Consider the following 19427-nt stretch of genomic DNA (forward strand, 5'->3'; position numbering starts at 1 on the left):
TCAACGGCTATAATGAAAACTAAAACAGAAAATACCTAGCGTTGGTGACACTGTGGAGAAACTGGACCCCTCAGACATTGCTGGTGGGAATGGAAAATTGCGCAGCTGCTGTGGAAAACAGTTCGGTGATTCCTCAATAAATTAAACATAGATTTACCACACAATCCAGAAATTCTGCTCCTAAGTATATAACCAAGATAAGTGAAAACATACGCCCACAGAAAAAAACATAAATGAATGTTCACAGCACTACAATGCACAACAGCCAAAAGGTAGAAACAACCCAGATGTCCATCAACAGCTGAATGGATTAAGAAAGCAGCTCATGCAGCTCAATATCGAAAAAACAACCCAATCAAAAAATGGGTGGAAGATCTAAATAGACACTTCTCCAAAGAAGACATACAGATGGTCAAAAGGCACATGAAAAGACACTCAACATCACTAATTATCAGAGAAATGCAAATCAAAACTACAACTCATACTGGTCAGAATGGCCATCATCAAAAAGTCTACAAACAGAGCTGCAACGAACATTTTGGTACATGACTCTTTTTGAATTATGGTTTTCTCAGGGTATATATGCCCAGTAGTGGGATTGCTGGGTCATATGGTAGTTCTATTTTCAGTTTTTTAAGGAACCTCCATACTGTTCTCCATAGTGGCTGTATCAATGTACATTCCCACCAACAGTGCAAGAGGGCTCCCTTTTCTCCACACCCTCTGCAGCATTTATTGTTTGTAGATTTTTTGATGATGACCATTCTGACCGGTGTGAGATGATATCTCACTGCAGTTTTGATTTGCATTTCTCTAATGATTAATGATGTTGAGCATTCTTACATGGAAGCAACCTAAGTGTCCATCAACAGATGAATGGATAAAGAAGATGTGGCACATATATACAATGGAATATTACTCAGCCATAAAAAGGAACGAAAATGAGTTATTTGTAGTGAGGTGGATGGACCTAGAGACTGTCATACAGAGTGAAGTAAGTCAGAAAGAGAAAAACAAATACCGTATGCTAACACATATATATGGAATCTAAAAAAAGAAAGAAAAAAAAAAGGTCAGAAGAACCTAGGGGCAAGATGGGAATAAAGATGCAGACCTACTAGGAATGGACTTGAGGATACGGGGAGGGGGAAGGGTAAGCTGGGACGAAGTGAGAGAGTGGCATGGACATATATACACTACCAAAGGTAAAATAGATAGCTAGTGGGAAGCAGCCGCATAGCACAGGGAGATCAGCTCCGTGCTTTGTGACCACCTAGAGGGGTGGGATAGGGAGGGTGGGAGGGAGGGAGACGCAAGAGGGAAGAGATATGGGGACATATGTATAACTGATTCACTTTGTTATAAAGCAGAAACTAACACACCATTGTAAAGCAATTATACTCTAATAAAGATGTTAAAAAAAAAAAAGTCTACAAACAAATGCTGGGGAGGGTGTGGAGAAAAGGGAACCCTCTTGCACTGTTGGTGGGAATGTAAATGGATACAGCCACTATGGAGAACCGTATGGAGGTTCCTTAAAAAACTAAAAACAGTACTACCATATGATCCAGCAATCCCACTACTGGGCATATATCTGGAGAAAACTAATTTGAAAGATACATGCACCCCAATGTTCACTGCAGCACTCTTACAATAGCCAGGACATGGAAGCAACCTAAATGTCCACCAACAGAGGTATGGATAAAGAAGATGTGGTACATATATACAATGGAATATTGCTCAGCCATAAAAAAGAATGAAATAATGCCATTTGCAGCAACATGGATGGACCTAGAGATTGTCATACTGAGTGAAGTAAGTCAGAAAGAGAAAGACAAGTATCATATGATATCACTTATAAGTGGAATTTTAAAAAATGATACAAATGGACTTATTTACAAAACAGAAACAGACTCACAGACTTCAAAAACAAACTTACGGTTACCAAAGGGGAGAGATGGAGGGGAGGGATAAATCAGGAGTTAGGGATGAACATAAACAAACTACTACATATAAAACAGATAATCAACAAGGACCTACTGTATAGCACAGGGAACTCTACTCAGTGTTCTGTAATAACCTATATGGGAAAAGAATCTGAAAAAAAATGGATATATGTGTATGTATAACTGAATCACTTTGCTGTACACCTGAAACTAACACAATATTGTAAATCAACTATACTCCAATAGAAATTTAAAATTAAATTTAAAAAATAAGTACTAGGGGTGTAATGTACATGGTAAATATAATTAACACTGCCGTATGTTATATATGAAAGTTACTGAGAGAAAATCCTAAGAGTTCTCATCACAAGAAAAGAAAAAAAGGTTTTTTTCTATTTCTTTAATTTTGTATCTATATGAAATGATGGATGTTCACTAAACTTATTGCGATCATCACTTCGTGATGTATGTAAATCAAATAATTACGCTGCACACCTTAAACTTATATAGTGCTGTATGTCAATTATATCTCAGTAAAACTGGAAGAAGAAAAAAGGCAGACAGCGCAAATAGTTTTTTCCTCCCATATTCAGTTTGCTTGTTTACTAAAAACTACATATTTAAGGAAACAAAGAACAATATTTGATTAAAAACTGATTTAATAAAAAAGTGGGGGCTTCCCTGGTGGCGCAGTGGTTGAGAATCTGCCTGCCAACGCAGGGGACAAGGGTTCGAGCCCTGGTCTGGGAAGATCCCACATGCCGTGGAGCAACTAGGCCCGTGAGCCACAATTACTGAGCCTGCGCTTCTGGAACCTGTGCTCCGCAACAAGAGAGGCCGTGATAGTGAGAGGCCCACGCATCACGATGAAGAGTGGCCCCCGCTTGCTGCAACTAGAGAAAGCCCTCGCACAGAAACGAAGACCCAACACAGCCATAAATAAATAAATAAATAATTTAAAAAAAAAAGTGTTCTGTCCCTACAATGGAATATTATTTGGCCATAAAAAAGGATGGAGTACTGACACCTGCTACAACGTGGATGAACCTGGAACACATTCTGCTGAGGCACAGAAACCAGACACAAAAGGCCACATAGTGTGTGATTCCACTGATATGAAATGCCCAGAATAGGCAAATCTACAGACACAGAAAGTGGATGAGTGGGGTGCTAATGGATATGGGGTCTCTGCCTGGCCCCGGCCCCAACGGTCAGGCTGCCGACCTGGTATACTAAGCAAGGAGCCACTGGGGAAGGAGAGTCGTACAGACCAGGGGTCAGAGACAACACTCAGGAAGGAGGGCGGGAGGAGACTAGGCGCCGAGAAACAGGCCCGAAATCTCCCACAAGGTCCAGCCTCCCTCACGTGACTTGCGAGGAAACCGAAGATCCCCATTTACCCACATCCGCTACGGGGTGGTCAGAACTATTTGAGCCTGGCGGTGAGGGGCATATAGAATACCACTTGCTTCTTCCTCCCAGAATCTGGGCTGCCCTCAGGGGTGTGAGGGCCTGACGGACTCCTCCGTGGCACACCTGTATCTGCTCAACCCTCTGACAGGTGCCCCCACCACTCATTAAGAGATATTTACTGAGTGCCTCTGGTTTGCTGGGCACGTGCCAGATGCCAAGGATGCAGACAAAGAAGGCAGAGCCCTCACCTCGCTGGGATCCAGGGTGCTAAGTGCAGTGTCCGCTTGCCGAGGAGCACCAAAGTTGGAGCGGGGCTTCCAACCCACGGGGTTGGGGTGGGAGGTGATGCCCGATGGGATCCCAGGGGCTGAGGGCTGGCGCAGGCAGAGTGGGAAGAACTCGGGGAGCTCCAAGCCCTTTAGCACGGGTGGAAGGCGGACTAGGAACGTGTGCACAGGAGTGGGGGGCACACACGTCAGACTAAGGCATTGAGACTTCACCCTGAGTTTCCGGAGGATGCTAAGCCACAGAACAAGATCCCATGTGCCCGGCAACCGAATGGAGGGCAGATGCAGATGCTGGGGCTGGGTACCCACTGAGAGGCGGGCAGCTGTAGCAGTCCAGGTAGGGAAGGGCGCTCAAGACACAGCTGAGAGGGCTTCCCTGGTGGCGCAGTGGTTGAGAGTCTGCCTGCCAAGGCAGGGGACACGGGTTCGAGCCCTGGTCTGGGAGGATCCCACATGCCGCGGAGCAGCTGGGCCCATGAGCCACAACTGCTGAGCCTGCGCGTCTGGAGCCTGTGCTCCGCAGCGGGAGAGGCCGCGACAGTGAGAGGCCCGCGCACCGCGATGAAGAGTGGCCCCCGCTTGCTGCAACTAGAGAAAGCCCTCGCACAGGAAAGAAGACCCAACACAGCCAAAAATAAATAAATTACTAAAAAAAAAAAAAAAAAGACACAGCTGAGAGAAGCAAGGGCGGTTGAGAGTATGCTGGCTGCTTTCTCCAGGGGCGCCCCAGAGCCACCTTGCCTCCCTCCGTTTCCCCCGGCAGCGCCAGCCTGGATGCAGGCTCTGGGACTCCAAGTGGCATCACTGGGAAGGGCTTGGTGGCTTCCAGGACCCCCAAAGCTCTTCTGCTGGCTGTGCCCCGAGAGACTGGCCAGTACTCAACCCAGGCATTGGCCAAGGTCCTGCAACACAGGGATGCGCCCGGCCAGACAGAAAGGTGAGCTAACCCCATCGCTGCCAAGAGCTGCAGGTTCAACCCCCAGCTTCTCGTCCTACTAAACCTTCTCCCCAAGACTGTTACTTTCTCCTCCGTAACTCAGAGATAATAATAGCACTGCCTACATGAGGCTGTTCCTACCACAAAAAACAATCAAATCACATAAACAATATGCATAATCGTCAAAACGTGGGAACCCAAATGGCCATCTACTTGTGAACAGATGAACAAAATGTGGCATCTCCATCCAATGGAACATTATTCCACCATGAGACAGAATGAAGCAGTGACACTTGATACAACCTGGATGAACCTTGAAAACACGACATTAAGAAGCCAGACACGCAAGGCCACTACTGTATGCTTCCTTTTATATGAATCTCCCAAAGTAAGCAAATCCATAGAGACCGAAAGTAGGTTAGTGGTTGCCAGGGGCTACGAGTTGGGAGATTAGAGTGACTGCTGAAGCTTCTTTTTGGGGTGATGAAGATGGTCGGGAAATACAGTGGTGATGGTGGCACAGCATTGTGAATGTGCTTAATGCCACTGAATTGTATGCTTTAAGATGGTTAAGATGGGGGACTTCCCTGTTGGTCCAGTGGTTAGGACTCCACACTTCCACTGTTGGAGGCCCAGGTTCAATCCCTGGTTGGGAAACTAAGATCCTGCAAGCCGCACGGTGCGGCCAAAATAAATAAATAAATAATAAAAATAAAATAAAATGGTTAGGATGGTAAATTTTATGTTATGTGAATTTTGCCCCCATTGAAAAAAAATCATATACACACTCAGCACTGGACCTGGCAGGAGAAGCATAAGATGCTTGCTATTATTATGTCCCCAAAGCAATAATCTCACGGTACCTATGCGGCTCTTTGGCTGCCTCCAGGATCCCAGGGGAGAGAGAAGTTGTGTACCTCCTGGAATTACAGCCCAAGCAATGCCTAAGCTGGGGCCTGGGGAGGGAGAGCGAGGGACCGGCCTCCACAGCCTGGAAGGGACCCTCCTTCACATGCCTGGCACGCACAAGATGCTTCACGGTGCCGTTTGCCCTGCTTCTCTCCTCCACCTGCCTGCCCCTTGGAAGCCATGTGCTGGGCGTGTACACATTCCAGACCACATCTCACTGCTGGGAATTTAAAGTAATCCAAAGATGCACCTGGGTGCACTGGGTCTTGAGAATGAAGTTATCAAACTCAATTCTATTCCAAAGCAGAAGCAACGACAAGAAGATTAATTGCTGGCCTTCCTCCAGCAGCTTTCAACCCTTTGCTCGAAAACTTCAACCCGCTTTGTAAGTGCAAAAGCTGAGGGGTTCCCAGGAAGAGCTGCCCCAGGCCCATGCCAGCCTGAGGACGGCATTTATTTTAGGTACCGAGGGTCTTGTTAGGATATTTCGTTTTGTTTTGTTTTCTGCACAGAATGAATCCTCCAAATCTCAGGACTGGAGGGGACCCTGGGACAGACTGAAGGGACATGATTTTAGAAAACATTCTCCCCTCATGAGCAACGAGACAACTCAGAAAGCTGTCAGAGTGGGTGAGCATGACTCTCAAAATCACACAGACCATGCTCTGCTCATCCACGCTCACCTTCCTACGGCTAGCTTCTGTTCTTTCCCATTTGCCTTAGAGCAGAAATAATAACCACCAAGTGTCAGCATTTACTCAGAGGCAGGAACTAAGCCAAACACTTGACACACATGATCTTATTTAGTCCTCATCACAGTGCCTGCCTCTCCTGGGGGTTGTCACACCCATTTTACAGATACGGAAACTGACTCTCAGAGAGGGCAGGTCACTCGCTGAAGGTCACACAGATATGAGTGGCAGAACCGGGATTTGAACCCAGGTCTGTGACTCCAGAATCTGTTCCCATGACCATCTGCTGTGCTGTCTGCCAAAACTAAGAAGTGACTGGGACAATGAATACATACCATTTACATCACTAAACAAAGAGAGATGTCTCCATTTTAATAAAAAGACTAAAGATGAGGAAGGGAGGAAAGCAACAGTTAATCAGCGGAGATTTGGGCACTTTTCAGAGCCTCTAGGGAACTGGTTTTCACATTCTTCCAGATCTATCTTCAGCTCCAGATTTACCAAAAGCACGAGGGCTTATTATGGTAGGACATTTAGGTAAAGAACTCCAGTTTCAGGACTTCCCTGGCGGTCCAGTGGTTAAGACTCCACGCTTCCAAAGCAGGGGGCACGGGGTAGATCCCTGACTGGGCAACTAAGATCCCACATGCCACGCAGCATGGCCAAAAAATAAAAAAATATTAAAAATATATAAAAAGGAAAAAAAAAAAACTCAGTTCCTTCTACAAGGAGCTAACACAGACTTTGCATTCCACTATGAACCCATGAAGCACTGGATAAAATTAGAAAAAAATTTAAGACATCACTAAGCTTGAAAGAAAGGGAAATCCCCAGGTGCCAGAAGCAAGGAGGGGACTCAGACCCAGCAAGTGAGGTGGCCCAGGGGTACCAGAATATTTCCAGGCTCTCACAGCAAAGGGTGTGGCTTCTAGCCCACTGAGTGACAGCAGTGGTCTTGGGTCCGTATGAGTTAGAAGTGAGATTCCTATCAAAAGCTAGAGCACAAAGGGCTGCCTCTCCACATAAGGTGGGACAGAAAAATGTTCCCTGCTGGCCCAGAGAATCAACAAGGAAGTTGACTCTGCAGAAGAGGTGGCAGGGTGCAGAGGAGAGGAGGGGGACCCTGTGATGAATCAAAACTCCAGGCCTGTGTCATTCACGAGAGAAAAATCCAAACCTCTGTGGTGCAGGAAAGCCAAATTGAGGAATTAATGTAAAAAGTGTTTCCAGACCAGTGAAAGCCCTAAGGTACCCAGAACAACAAATGCAAAGCACTGTGTGAGGTACTTCTATAGCCCAGGGCACAGGGTACTCTCATGGGGGAGGTACTTCAGCTAAGCCCATCTCCACTTGGTTTGGCCTCAGCATGAATCTGGAGATGAGTGAAAAACCAGGGGGGAGCCAGCCCAGAGATGAGCTCAAAATCAAAAACCAAACTACACAGCAAATGACCACCATATGGGAGAATCAGCAGACACAATTAATAAATGGAATGGACCCCCAAGATGATGAGACAGCAGAAACTATACAATAAGCTTTAAATTATTACAAATAATATAAGAACAGTGCCCTATGACACAAGCACTGAATCTGAAAACCTTATAGAACTTACAAAATGTTTCTTTTTTAAGTCTATGGAATTTAAAAAACTAAGTTGGGTTAAGGCAGCAATGCTGTAATAGCTAAAGAGAGAATTAGTGAATTGGAAGACAGACCTAAGGAAACAAATCAAAATACAGCACACAGCAACAAAAAGATAGGAAATATGCAAGAAAAGTAAAGAGACATTCAGGACAGAATGACACGGTTCATCACCTTTCAAAAGTAATTACTGAGGAAAAATATTAGGAGAAAGGGGAGAGATAATATCTTCATTATGGAAGATATCAGTCATTTTTAGAATAATACAGCATAAACCATTCCCAGGCAGGATAAATTAAATCCACACCTACACAAAGCACCTAAAAAACCACCACCAACAAATATTTTTAAACAGAGGGGAAAAAGCAGATTTCTACAAAGAAATATCAATCAGACAAAAGAGCTGACTTTTCAACAGCAAAAAGAGACCAAAAACTCAGTGCTGAGAGAAAACATGCAGCAACCTCAAATTTTATACCCAGCCAAATGATCATTCCTATAGCCTGGCAAAATAAAGACATTTTCAGACAAAGCTGACAACTCAGAGAGACTCATTGCAAACTGCATGGAAAGGTGTGTTACATAAGAAGAAACTGAATTTGGGGACTTCCCTGGTGGTCCAGTGGGTAGGACTCCGTGCTCCCAAGTCAGGGGGCCCGGGTTTGATCCATGGTTGGGGAACTAGATCCCGTATGCATGCTGCGACTAAGAGTTCGCATGCCAAAACTAAGAAGCCCGCATGCCCCAACTAAAAAAGGATCCTGCATGCTGCAACAAAGATCCTGCATGCCACAACTAAGACCTCGTACAGCCAAAATAAATAAATATTAAAAAAAAAAAAAAGAAACTGAATCTGTAAGGAAGAATGGTTGCAAAAATTAATAGAGTCTGCATAAAACAAAAACCAATACATAGGTTTTTAAATTAGAGAAAAAATACTACAGAGTGATACAAATTAAAGCATGCTAAGGTCCCCGATCATTAGCACAACATCAAGAAAATGACAAACTTGAGGCATGTCAAAGATGGCAGATGTATCACAAGTGATATGAATTACTGAAGGAAGTTACAGAATACCCTTAAAAAGGAGATATATGGCCAGCTTCTGAAAGGTTTACAATCGAAATGATCTGTACCTGCCAACAACTATTGAACACTTATGACGTGTGAAGAGCTTTACTCAAATTCTCATTCGATCCTCACAGCAGCCCTGGGACACATTCCCATCATACAGATGAGGAAACTAAGACTCAGGGAGGCAAAGTTTCTTGCTTAGACAGTAAACAGCAGCGTCGTGATTCAAACCCACTTCTACCTGCTGGTAAAGGTCAAGGTGGTGGAAGGCTAGTCTGTGTCCACGTGGGACTCTGGCTGAGGCCTTGGAGATGCAGGAGAGGACAAGATAAGGGAACCCCTGAGGACTACCAGGTGGGTGAGGCCTGTGAAGTGCTGGGCGCTCAGCTGGGGTTCTCTGATCACTGAGACCCTGGCATGGGTGCTCAGGAGCTGGGAAGGGCCCCCCACCCTTCTCTTGCCATCGCTGTATAACTCAGCCACACCAACCGTGCTGCTGTCTCCTGCCTGGCCACCGGCCCCCCCTCCCAGAGGTACCTGGGCCCTGAGACCTAACTGCTCCCTTTCACCTCCCAGGGAGCTGTGCTGAGAACAGAAGGCCCACTTCTGACAGCCTGCCCGTCCACAAAGGTCACACTGTTGGGACAACAAAGGGCCTTTCTGTCCTTGCGCTTAAGGTGATTTCCACCACTGGCAGAAATCACCCACTTGACCTTCTGGTTTTATGAATTAATAATAAAGATGGAGCCGGTGACAGGATGGCTGGCAGGACCAAGGTGCCAGGCTCCTCCTCGTCACCTTGCCCAGCCTCTCCAGGCTGGGAAAAGGTGCCCTGCCTTATCTTCTCAAAGCAGTGGGCACTCCTGAGCCAAGAACGCCTTGTTCCCCGGGCTTGAGATAGCAGATACTAAAGTGCTTTGCAAAAGTAGAAGCATCTTATCGAGGCATTTTGTCTGTTGGATTGGGCCGTATGGCATATCTGAGCAGTGATTAAATTCCAGGCTGCATTCTGGGGACCATTAACTCACAGAAAAATTATCCTGCCAGCGTGGGGATGGGGGAGGTGAGAAAGAAAGATGCATAAGGGATCTAATTACTACTAATCCGTGGAGCTGGGAAGTCTTGGAGTGGATTGCCAGTTGCTTTCACGCAGAGAAAACACTACTTCTGAAACAGACGTGAGCCACACAGTCAGACCCAGGAAATGGAGGGGGTTTCTTCTTCTTAGCCCTCCCCATACCCCTCACACTGCTCATCACCAAGCTTGCCCTCCCCGGGGGTTTGGGGGGGAGGGGGGTGTAGCCCACACTTCTAGAACTTTCCACATCACCCAGAGCTAATACCATCTGCCTTGAAGTCCGATTCTCCCCTTGCCAACTGGGTAAACAAGTGTGTGGAACACTGTTAACAAGGTCATGGGGCGCCTCTCACAGATAATACGACCTGGGGTCACTCACACTCTCCACCTATGTTATATCACATGGGAGAGGCAGTTTCTCCTTGCACCCGAAAAAGATAGCTTTTTGTTTTTTGTTTTTTTACAGTGTATTCCTAAATTTATTTTTATTTATTTTTTATTGAGTATGGTTGCTTTACAATGTTGTGTTAGCCTCCACTGCACAACAGAATGAATCAGCCATACACATACAGATATCCCCTCCCTTTTGGACTTCCCTCCCATTTAGGCTACCACAGTGCACTAGGTGAGTTCCCTGTCCTATACAGCACGTTCCCATCAGTTGTTCATTTTATAAATAGTATCAATAATATATACGTGTCAATCCTAGTCTCCCAATTCCTCCCACCCCACCCCTTTCCCCCTTGGTATCCATACATTTGTTCTCTACCCCTGTCTCTACTTCTGCTTTACAAGTAAGATCATCTATACCATTAAAGAGGCCTTGTTTTGAATTTGGGTTCCACACACAGCATCTAAGTGACCTTTTTTTAAATTATATTTTCTTGTTTTTATTGAAGTATAATTGATTTATAATATCAAAATCGTGTTAGTTGCAGGTGTACAGCACAGTGATTCAGTTATACGTATGCATCTAAGTGACCGTGAGCAGTCACCTGCATGTCTGAGCCTCAGTTTCCTCATCTGTAAACGGTAACAAAAGTCCCACTGGGGGGGCTTCCCTGGTGGCGCAGTGGTTGAGAGTCTGCCTGCCAATGCAGGGGACGCGGGTTCCAGCCCTGGTCTGGGAGGATCCCACATGCCGCAGAGCAACTGGGCCCGTGAGCCACAATTACTGAGCCTGCGTGTCTGGAGCCTGTGCTCCGCAACAAGAGAGGCCGCGATGGTGAGAGGCCCGCGCACCACGATGAAGAGTGGCCCCCGCTTGCCGCAACTAGAGAAAGCCCATGCACAGAAACGAAGACCCAACACAGCCATAAATAAATAAATAAATAAATAAAGGAAAGAAAAAAAAAAAGTCCCACTGGGCTCTTAGGCGGATGAGATGATGGATGGAAAAGGCCCAAGAAAGAGCAGCTGTTACCTCATCCACAGCTCTAGACCATCTCGTTGACCGCCACATCTTCAAAGGGGTGGAACTGGTGGTTCAGAGAGGGCTGCAGCCTGGACCAGGCATCTCAGCACTGCCGCATGGGGCAAGCCCGATGATCGCCGGCCTCCTGGCCCTACTCTGCAGCTACTGCTAACACGGGATGACTGGATCCAGGTGCACAGAGTGAAAAATGGGCCAGAGCATGGGGCGCTTTTGGGTGCCCAGGAATTAGTTCACTTGCTACCCAGCCTTTTTCTGCACGTTTCCACACTGTGAGCACCCAGGGAGTGGGCAGAGGTCTGGACAACCCGCCCGACCAAGGTAGTAAAGGTTCCAGAGGGCTGGGGTCACTTGGCCCTCCCTGCTGTGGTCTTGACCACTGTGCCCAGGGCCCCCGAGAGCTCAGCCTTTGGGGACCAGTCCTCCCAGATATGTCTGTTCCTCCCTCAGCAGGGAGTCACCATTTTTCATTCTTCTAAAAAAATTTAAGTGCTCTTATTATTACTTTCTTATTGGGGTCTGATTTACATACTGTGGAATGTATCTCCACTGTTTTAAGAATCTCAGGAAAGCTGAGGGTCCACATCTCCCAGAGCCCCACGGACACAATTCTGCACCCCACTTTATGGGTTTCAGAGACTCCCCAAGGATCCCAAGTTAAAACCACGGTCCACCCCAGAGGAAACGGAAAGGGATCCAATAGGTCTTGTTGGCCATTTAGCTCCACAAGCCTTGGTGACAACAGGATGAACACAGTGGTACCGGCCGGTCCGCCCTTACCCCTCAAGGTCCCGAGCTTCAGGAAGGCAGGGGAGGTGTCTGGTGCACCAGGGAATGTGGCATGGGGTGAAGGGGCTGAGGCTGTGATCTGGGGCTGCTTGAAGACTTTATAACCCAGGAGTACTGCCCAGCCGGGAGATTCCAGTGGAAAATGCAGTGCCACCCCTAGAAGCCAGCCCAGGCCACACAGGCCTCCCGCGTCTCTGCTTCCCTCCCCAAAGGATGAGGTCCGGGGGTCAGACCAGGACTTGAATCCCGCCTCTGCTTCTCAGCGGCCTGTGGCAGTCACGTCCTCTCTTCAACCTTGACTTCCCCATCTCTGGAATGGGAAGGCCACAGCGTTCCTGGGAGGATTCCATGAGCCACTGCGGGGAAACTTCATAGCTCAGCACAGTGTTCGGCAGATGACAGGCGCCCGATAAACATTAGCTCTAACCATCATGAGGTCTGAACTCTAGATCTGGGAGATTGATTTTTCTTCTTTCTTCTGGCAGCTTCTTGGCATCTACACAGACATGCCTGTGGAGCTGTTCTGGAGCCTGAAGGAAAAATAGACCCCTCCACCTTTCCCAGATTCCTCCTCGTATTCTTTCCTTTCCAATTCCAGGAGCAGACACGGGGTTGGGGGGACAGGAAGGGGGGGCCACCTCCAGGCCAGCTCAAGGTGGTGACAGGGAACATGCCACGGTGAGTGATTCCTTTCTTCCTGTCCAGCGTCCACGTCACACCTTGGGACACACACTGGGCTTGACACCACGCCTGCCACGGAGAAAGGCCAGCTCACCACTCGGACACACAACCAGAATGCCTTCGCTCGGGTTTTTAATATGAATTTTAACAGTCTAGGTAGTCAGCTTTCCTGGCGCAGAAAAGATGTTTGGGAGTACTTGTCTATGCTTTAAATCAGTCGATGAGACTCTGACAGGCAAGGAGAGGTGGGCGTGCGGACCCAAGGAAGCCCTGAGTGAGCGAGCTTGCGCTCAGGCCTATTTTTGGCGGGGCTGACGTGGCCAAGGCCAGCTGCTGGTGCGGCACTAGATTTTATACCGGACACTGGCTCCTGGGCAATACTCCCTGGGTTATAAAGTCCCCAGGGCCTTCACCCCTTCAACGTGAACCTCTTGTGTTCTCACTGAGTACAAAGGCGAGTACACTGCCCACTCTCAGGGAGCTCCAAGTTTCAAGGGGGTAGCAGGTGACGAAGCTGACAATTATAACAGGGTGTGATGTGAGCTATTATGGGAGGGAATGCAGGGGCTGCGGGAGTGCCGAGGACGGGCATTTAACACACAAAGGTTGGAAGGAGGGTACCTGGGGATGGCTTTCTGGAAGGAAACAATAGCTAAGCTGAGCTCTGAACGAGGAAGAGCATGAGTTTCATAAAGAGGGGGGCAAAGAGGAAACGTGCGCGATCTTCACCTGGGTGGTGGTCACAGAAGTACGGCCATATGCAAATGCCGAATTATGTGAGATGGAAAGAGTGCTCCAGGCACAGGGAACAGATTGTGCAAAGGCCGGGTGGTGAGAAAAATATACGGGCAGGCTGTTCCTACCCCTTCTGGGTTCCTAGAAATCTGAGGGGCAACGAAACACAGTGAAAGCACAGCAGTGGCAGGACAGTGAACCTGGGGATCCTGAGATCTCCTACTCCTCCGCTTATGAGCTGTGGGACGGGAGGCAAGTTGCTTTACTCCTCCGAGCCTCTGTAAAATGGCCACAGTACCACCTTCCCCGGAGGATTACCATGAGGATTCCAAGAGAGCGCATGCAAAGGGACCAGGCTGATTCTTCAAATCAGGGACCACCCTGGGCCTCAGAGAGGCGGGGGAAGCCTAGCAACCCTGTGGGCACAGCCTGTTGTTCTCTGGCTGCCCTGGACCTAGGCTCTTCCCCCTTCTCAGGGATGCTTCCCAAGGGTTCTTACAGGAACACTCCACCCAGCCCGCAGGATGCTGGGAGCTGACGTTCCCATACCAAGTCAAGCACTGCCACACATAACATACACCCTCTTGTTGAATCTATACCGCCACCCCACGATCCAGGTGGGAGCACTAACGCTCAGAGAGGTAAAACGACTTGCTTAAGGTCATGCAGCTGTGAAGAAGTGGCACCAAGACTTAACTCTTACTTGTGGCTCAGAGCAACCAGGACCTATCAATGTATTTAAAGCATGGCTGATAATACTAAACACTTGTGCTTGCTCTAAATACTTCACGTGAATTCACTCACTTAATCCTTCCCAACAACTCAGAGGAAGGTACCACTTTTATCCCGATTTTACAGTGCATGAAACTGAGGCACTCAGGGCATAAATGACTTGCCCAAGGCTACATACCTATCAAGACCCCTTAAATCAGGTTCCCATCCCAACCTGAGCCCTATGTCCACGTCCTCATCTCATACAAACCTCATTCATTGTCCTCAACTTGTTCCTGCCAAAGGACCTTTGCATTTGCTGTGCCCTCTGCTCCAAATGCACTTCCGACTGGTCTTCACGCAGCTGGCTCCTTCTTACTTGGGTCTATTCCATTATCACCTCCCCCACGAAGCCCTCCTGGTCCCCTCGAAAGAAATGTTTCCTTGCCCCTCCCCCAACTCTCATGCCGTCGGATTGTATCTTCTTCACGGAACTTGACACCAATGGGTTGATCTGTTTATACTGTGCATCTCCCCTCAGGAAATCAACCTCTCTGGGTCTGAATGGATAAAAGTGCTCAGACTGTGCCAACCCCTTTCTCAGAACTAGGGGGAAGTTTCCACCTACTTGAAGTTCAGATAACGGAAGGCATTATCCTCCCCTCTAGTCTGACCTCAGAACTCCTTCCCTGACCGCCTCTGTCTCCCCTCCCTCCTTCGGGGTGTGAAATCTGAGTTCTGAGCAGCAAAAAGGGAAGTCACATCAGCCACCTCTAGGAAAGCAACAGAGCACGGAAGCCTCAGCTTCTATCACCCGGGCAGGAGGCTGGGCCCAGGAAACTGACAAGATTCCCAGAATGCTCTGCAGCCCCATCACCTGTCAAACCCACAACCAGATGGAATTCCCCCAGACTGCCTGCCACGGGGGCTGCCTGAGAGACTGCGGCCAGCCCTCCCTTCCTGCAGAGATCCCAGCCTCAGAAAACCCCCATTTCTAACCAGCCAGATTCAAGGCAGCCAGAGGGCACTCAAGAAATAATAAAAACAGGGGAAATCCAAGAAAGTCAGGTGACAGGAATCCTACCTCCTCTCTCACGTGCGCCTTGGGGTTGAACTAGACTTTATAAAACTTTTTGAGTAAGTGAAATAGTCACACATGGTTCAAAATGAAAACGTAAAAAAGTTAACAGTGAAAAGCTCATTCCCCCTTCATCTTTTCTACCAAATCCCCCAATAAGTATTCATTATTCTTAATTCCTTGATGCAAATAAAAGTTACAAAAATATACTCTTACTCCCTCTCTTTAAAAAAAAAAGGGGGTTCCATATGATATATATGCACCACAACTCTTTTTTTCTCCAGTTGAAGATAGCTCTGTATTTGTACACAGGAAGGTGTCCGCATACATGTCTGTGTATGTATGCATGTGTAGACGCAGACACCAATTATTAAGGGCTTTCTGTAATTTTCACCCAATTCTCCTGGGAAGAGGTGTTTAGATTGGGAGTCAGGAGGGGTCATTTTTCAGCCCACGCACAAATGGCGGGGCCGCTCCCTCCAGCTGATCAACCATGGACGCAGACTGTCTGCACTGAACTCGAAGCAGGCACCAGGAGCCAGCTCCTGACTGGAAATAACAGCTGCAGCTCCCGTTTTCTTGAGCATTTCTCTACAAGATACTAGCAGAAACCCCATTCTAGAAAGAAGGAAACAGAGACATAGAGAGGTAAAGTGACTAGCCCAAGGACACACAGCCAGGAAGTAGCGCTGGCGGGGTTGACACCCGGTCTGCCCATTGCCAAAGCCAGTCTGCCCACTCACCTGGCCTCTCTCGGTCTTCAGTCCACACCCCCCTTCACAGTCCGTAATAGAACCGGGTGCCCCGAAGTCAGGGCCCAGGGTCAAGTTCCCAGCCCGGCTGGACTTGGGCGGTCAGGCGCTTCCGCCATCACTCCCCTGCGGTCAGCTCGGCCCGCCGCCCGGCCTCCCGGTGCGCCCTGCCCCGGGCGGATATGGGGCGCACAGCGTCTGCGGGCCCGGGAGTCCGGGCGAGCTCCACGAAGGTCGCTGGGCTCCAGCAAAGTGCTCTTCGGGCGCTGCCTCGCTTAATCCTCCCAGTTACCCATGGGGGGGTAGGGGGGGAACCGCCTGAACCCATTTTACAGACGGGAGGCTCAGAGACCCGCTCCCCCGCGCTAAGGTCGCGGGGCCGGGCTCCCACCCAGCTCCCGCCGACTGAAAAACTTTCCTCCCTCTGCGTAATCCTGAATCCAAACGACTTTCAGGTGCGGGTCGCGTACAACAGCTGAGCGTCCATGGACGCTAGCTCTCCCGGGCCCGGGAGCCCGGACACTGCTCCCTCCCGGGTCCGCAGTCCCAGGTTCAGGGGTTCCCAGCCAACTCCGAGAGCACCGAGGCACAGCTGCCGCGACACTTACTCAGCATCACCGCAGCCTGCAAAGTGGCCGGCGGGGACCCATTTGAAGGAGGGGGAGACTGAGGCGCAGAGAGAGCCAGCAACTAGCCCAAGGTCACACAGCGCGGTGGCCCGAAGCCGAGCGGGTGGCCGTGGCTGGGAGCCCCCGTGCCAGCCGGCCGGCGGTCGCGGTCCCCGCCCCCGTCCCCTGCGGGATACTCACAGCCCGTCTTGCCCTGGAGCTCCCGCACCTCCTCGGACGCGGAGTGGGTAGCGCCCATGGTGCCCGCGGCGGGGGCCCGGGTGCGCTCGTTCCTCCCAGGCCCTGGGCTGGCGTCGGCTGCGCAGCGGCAGGTCCGGCCTCGGGTCCGACACAGGTCGGGACGCCAGGAACTGGTCTGAGCCGCGGGTTCCGCGTGGGGTGCGAGCGCGGCCTCTTATAGCGGCGGCGGGCGGAGCGCCACGGTCCTAGTGCGCTCCGGCTTCGCTCATTGCCGGGAGTGGGGAGCGCCCCGCCCCGGGCCGGAAACGTCGGGGAGAGGGGTGGGGAGAGGAGGGGGACCCAGGTTCCCCATTCCCCGCAACCGCGGCCGTGCTCGTCGCGCCTCACCCCTTCCGCACCCCTGCCGGCTCTGGGAAGAAGGTGTGAGCAGAGTTGGGGGTATAGGTAGGAGGGATCAGACCCCACGGAGGTTCCATGCCCTCCCCCACCCCTGTTCCACTACATATCCTCCCAGATGTCGGGAGGGAAACTCCCTGGGAACAATGGAGAAGGACAGCGTTAATTATCTCTATGGTGAACAGCAATAAAGATAATATAATAATAATCCAACCTGAATGCACAAGTGGGGGGGCTTTCTTTGGCTTATTCCAGGCAAGCCCACCCTGATGAAGTGGGCACACCCACGTACAAGACTGGCCTGTCCTAGCTGCTCAGCCTAGTTGCTTAGGGTGGGGACGTTCTCAGTCTTTAGGTTCAGGGATTCTGACTCAGGCAGGGCCCAGGAGGCTGCATTTCAAACTACCAGAGAGGATGCCATCCTTCTGGGAGAAGTTTCGCCCGAAGCTGGCTGAAGGAGTTGGGTTCCGTAACTAGGCTGGGTGACCCCGGCCAATCCTGCCACCTATCTAACCATGATTCCTTCTCCTTAAGATGGGGATAATAATAGTTAATGAGACATACATCAGAAAGGCCTGGCCTGGGACACAGCGCAAGAGAGCCGCTGTGGAATCATGTCCACTTTACAACAGAGGAACTGGTTCTCAGAAGGGTCACAAAGCCAGGGCATTAATTCAAAGTCAACACTTTCCCTGCCTCAAGCCCAGACCATTGTGCTCCACAGTGCCTGGTGACGTGGCCATCAAGGATTGGCATGTATTCAGGGTCTGTCCTGGGTGCCAGGCTCTGTTGATAGTGCTGGGGGGTGGCGGTCATGGAGACTTGAGCCGGCTCACCTACATCCGCGTCACAGAGCGCTGGGGAGGGAGGGCTGAGAACCAGGTACCCATACCTCCAAGCTGAGGGTTATAGCCCCTTCCAGGGACAAGGATGCCGTTCAGAGTCACCAGGGGGCTCCTGAAACCTGCCAGAGCAGCAGAATCAGCCCCCTCCTGGTTGAAAATCCATCTCCCCTTTACACTCTGTCAGGACACTCACAGAGCTGGGGCGGCACCTGGAATGTGCATTTGCAAAGCTCGCACGCACGGGCAGTGCTGAGACCTAGCCAAGCTGGGGAAATGTTGGCTGTGGGACATCAGCTGGTCCAAGCAAACTGGAAGGCCGCCTGGGAGACTGCATGTCAGGTCAGAAGGAATCTAGAAACCCAAAGTGGCCTCTGGATCAAGAAATGGGGCCCTGGACCCCTTGGGAATTACCCACAACTGCTGGACACAATTTTGTTCCGACTTAAAATATCTGTTCCTGGAATTTTATTAAATTATCCAAGGATTAAATGCTGGGGCTTTTTGCTGGGGAGATAGAAAATGACACTCTCATGGCTGTATCTCCTCCCCCTTGGCATGGTTGCTCTCAGAGCTGGTACAGTACAGGTGGGTGGGGGTAAAAGCCCTGGGACAGTGCCCTGGGGCAGGGAGGGGGCACGTGGCCTTGCTCTGCCCCTCAGGTGATCGCGGAGAGACTCCCAGTGTATGGGGTGAAGGGAGGTGGTCTTTACTCCATCATCTGTCTACACAGTCAACTTCATCTCAAGCTCCGCTGGCCACGGTCAGTTTCTAGACAAGCATTTGTGCTGGTCCCTTCTGCCAGGAACTCCGCTGCTCTCCCTTTTCCCATGATCGGGGCTCCTCAGATCTCAGCATAAACATCACCTCCTTGGAGAGTCCTTCTCAGGGCCCCCAGCCGCTCTCCTGGGTCAGCTGCCATACAAGCCGCCTTCACCAGCCAGCGGGAGCTGGAAGGCTGGGTGTGATGACCACAGGGAATTTGTTCCTGATGGCAGGGCTTGGAGAAATAAATCAGGAGCTCCTTGTGGCAGCAGGAAGGCACAATGTGCAGGCTTGCTTGTTCATTCATTGATTCATCGCCCATTTATCGAAGGCCTGCTGTGTACAGGGGACTGCCTGGGGCCTGGAGCCACATTTCTGCTCCTAAGAGAGTCCTGGAGGAGTGGGAGACAGACACACAGGAGGTGACAACGCAGCGGGGTAAACAAGGCCCCGCAGAGAT

At 49.8% G+C, this 19427-nt stretch overlaps 1 protein-coding gene and 1 long non-coding RNA gene across 4 annotated transcripts in view; one reads left to right on the forward strand and one right to left on the reverse strand.

Annotated features, from left to right (window-relative positions):
* Nucleotides 1–17173, reverse strand: part of TESC (tescalcin) — a 63914-nt gene extending 46741 nt beyond the window's left edge. Inside the window, exon 1 of one of the 3 annotated variants that reach the window (XM_082355786.1) lies at nucleotides 16965–17172. In XM_082355786.1, coding sequence (XP_082211912.1) covers nucleotides 16965–17022 — 58 coding nt within the window. In that variant the 5' untranslated portion in view covers nucleotides 17023–17172. Of the gene's footprint in view, nucleotides 1–16964 lie in introns of all 3 variants that reach the window. The other 2 variants (XM_082355788.1, XM_082355785.1) reach the window with 2 other exon arrangements.
* LOC309611398 overlaps nucleotides 802–19427 on the forward strand; it is a 545103-nt gene continuing 526477 nt past the window's right edge. The window contains exon 1 of the long non-coding RNA XR_014234510.1: nucleotides 802–994. This is a non-coding gene — a long non-coding RNA (uncharacterized lncRNA). The remainder of the gene's footprint in view (nucleotides 995–19427) is intronic.

Source organism: Balaenoptera borealis (assembly GCF_965194805.1).
Source record: "Balaenoptera borealis genome assembly, chromosome: 14".
Classification (NCBI taxonomy): Eukaryota; Metazoa; Chordata; class Mammalia; order Artiodactyla; family Balaenopteridae; genus Balaenoptera; species Balaenoptera borealis.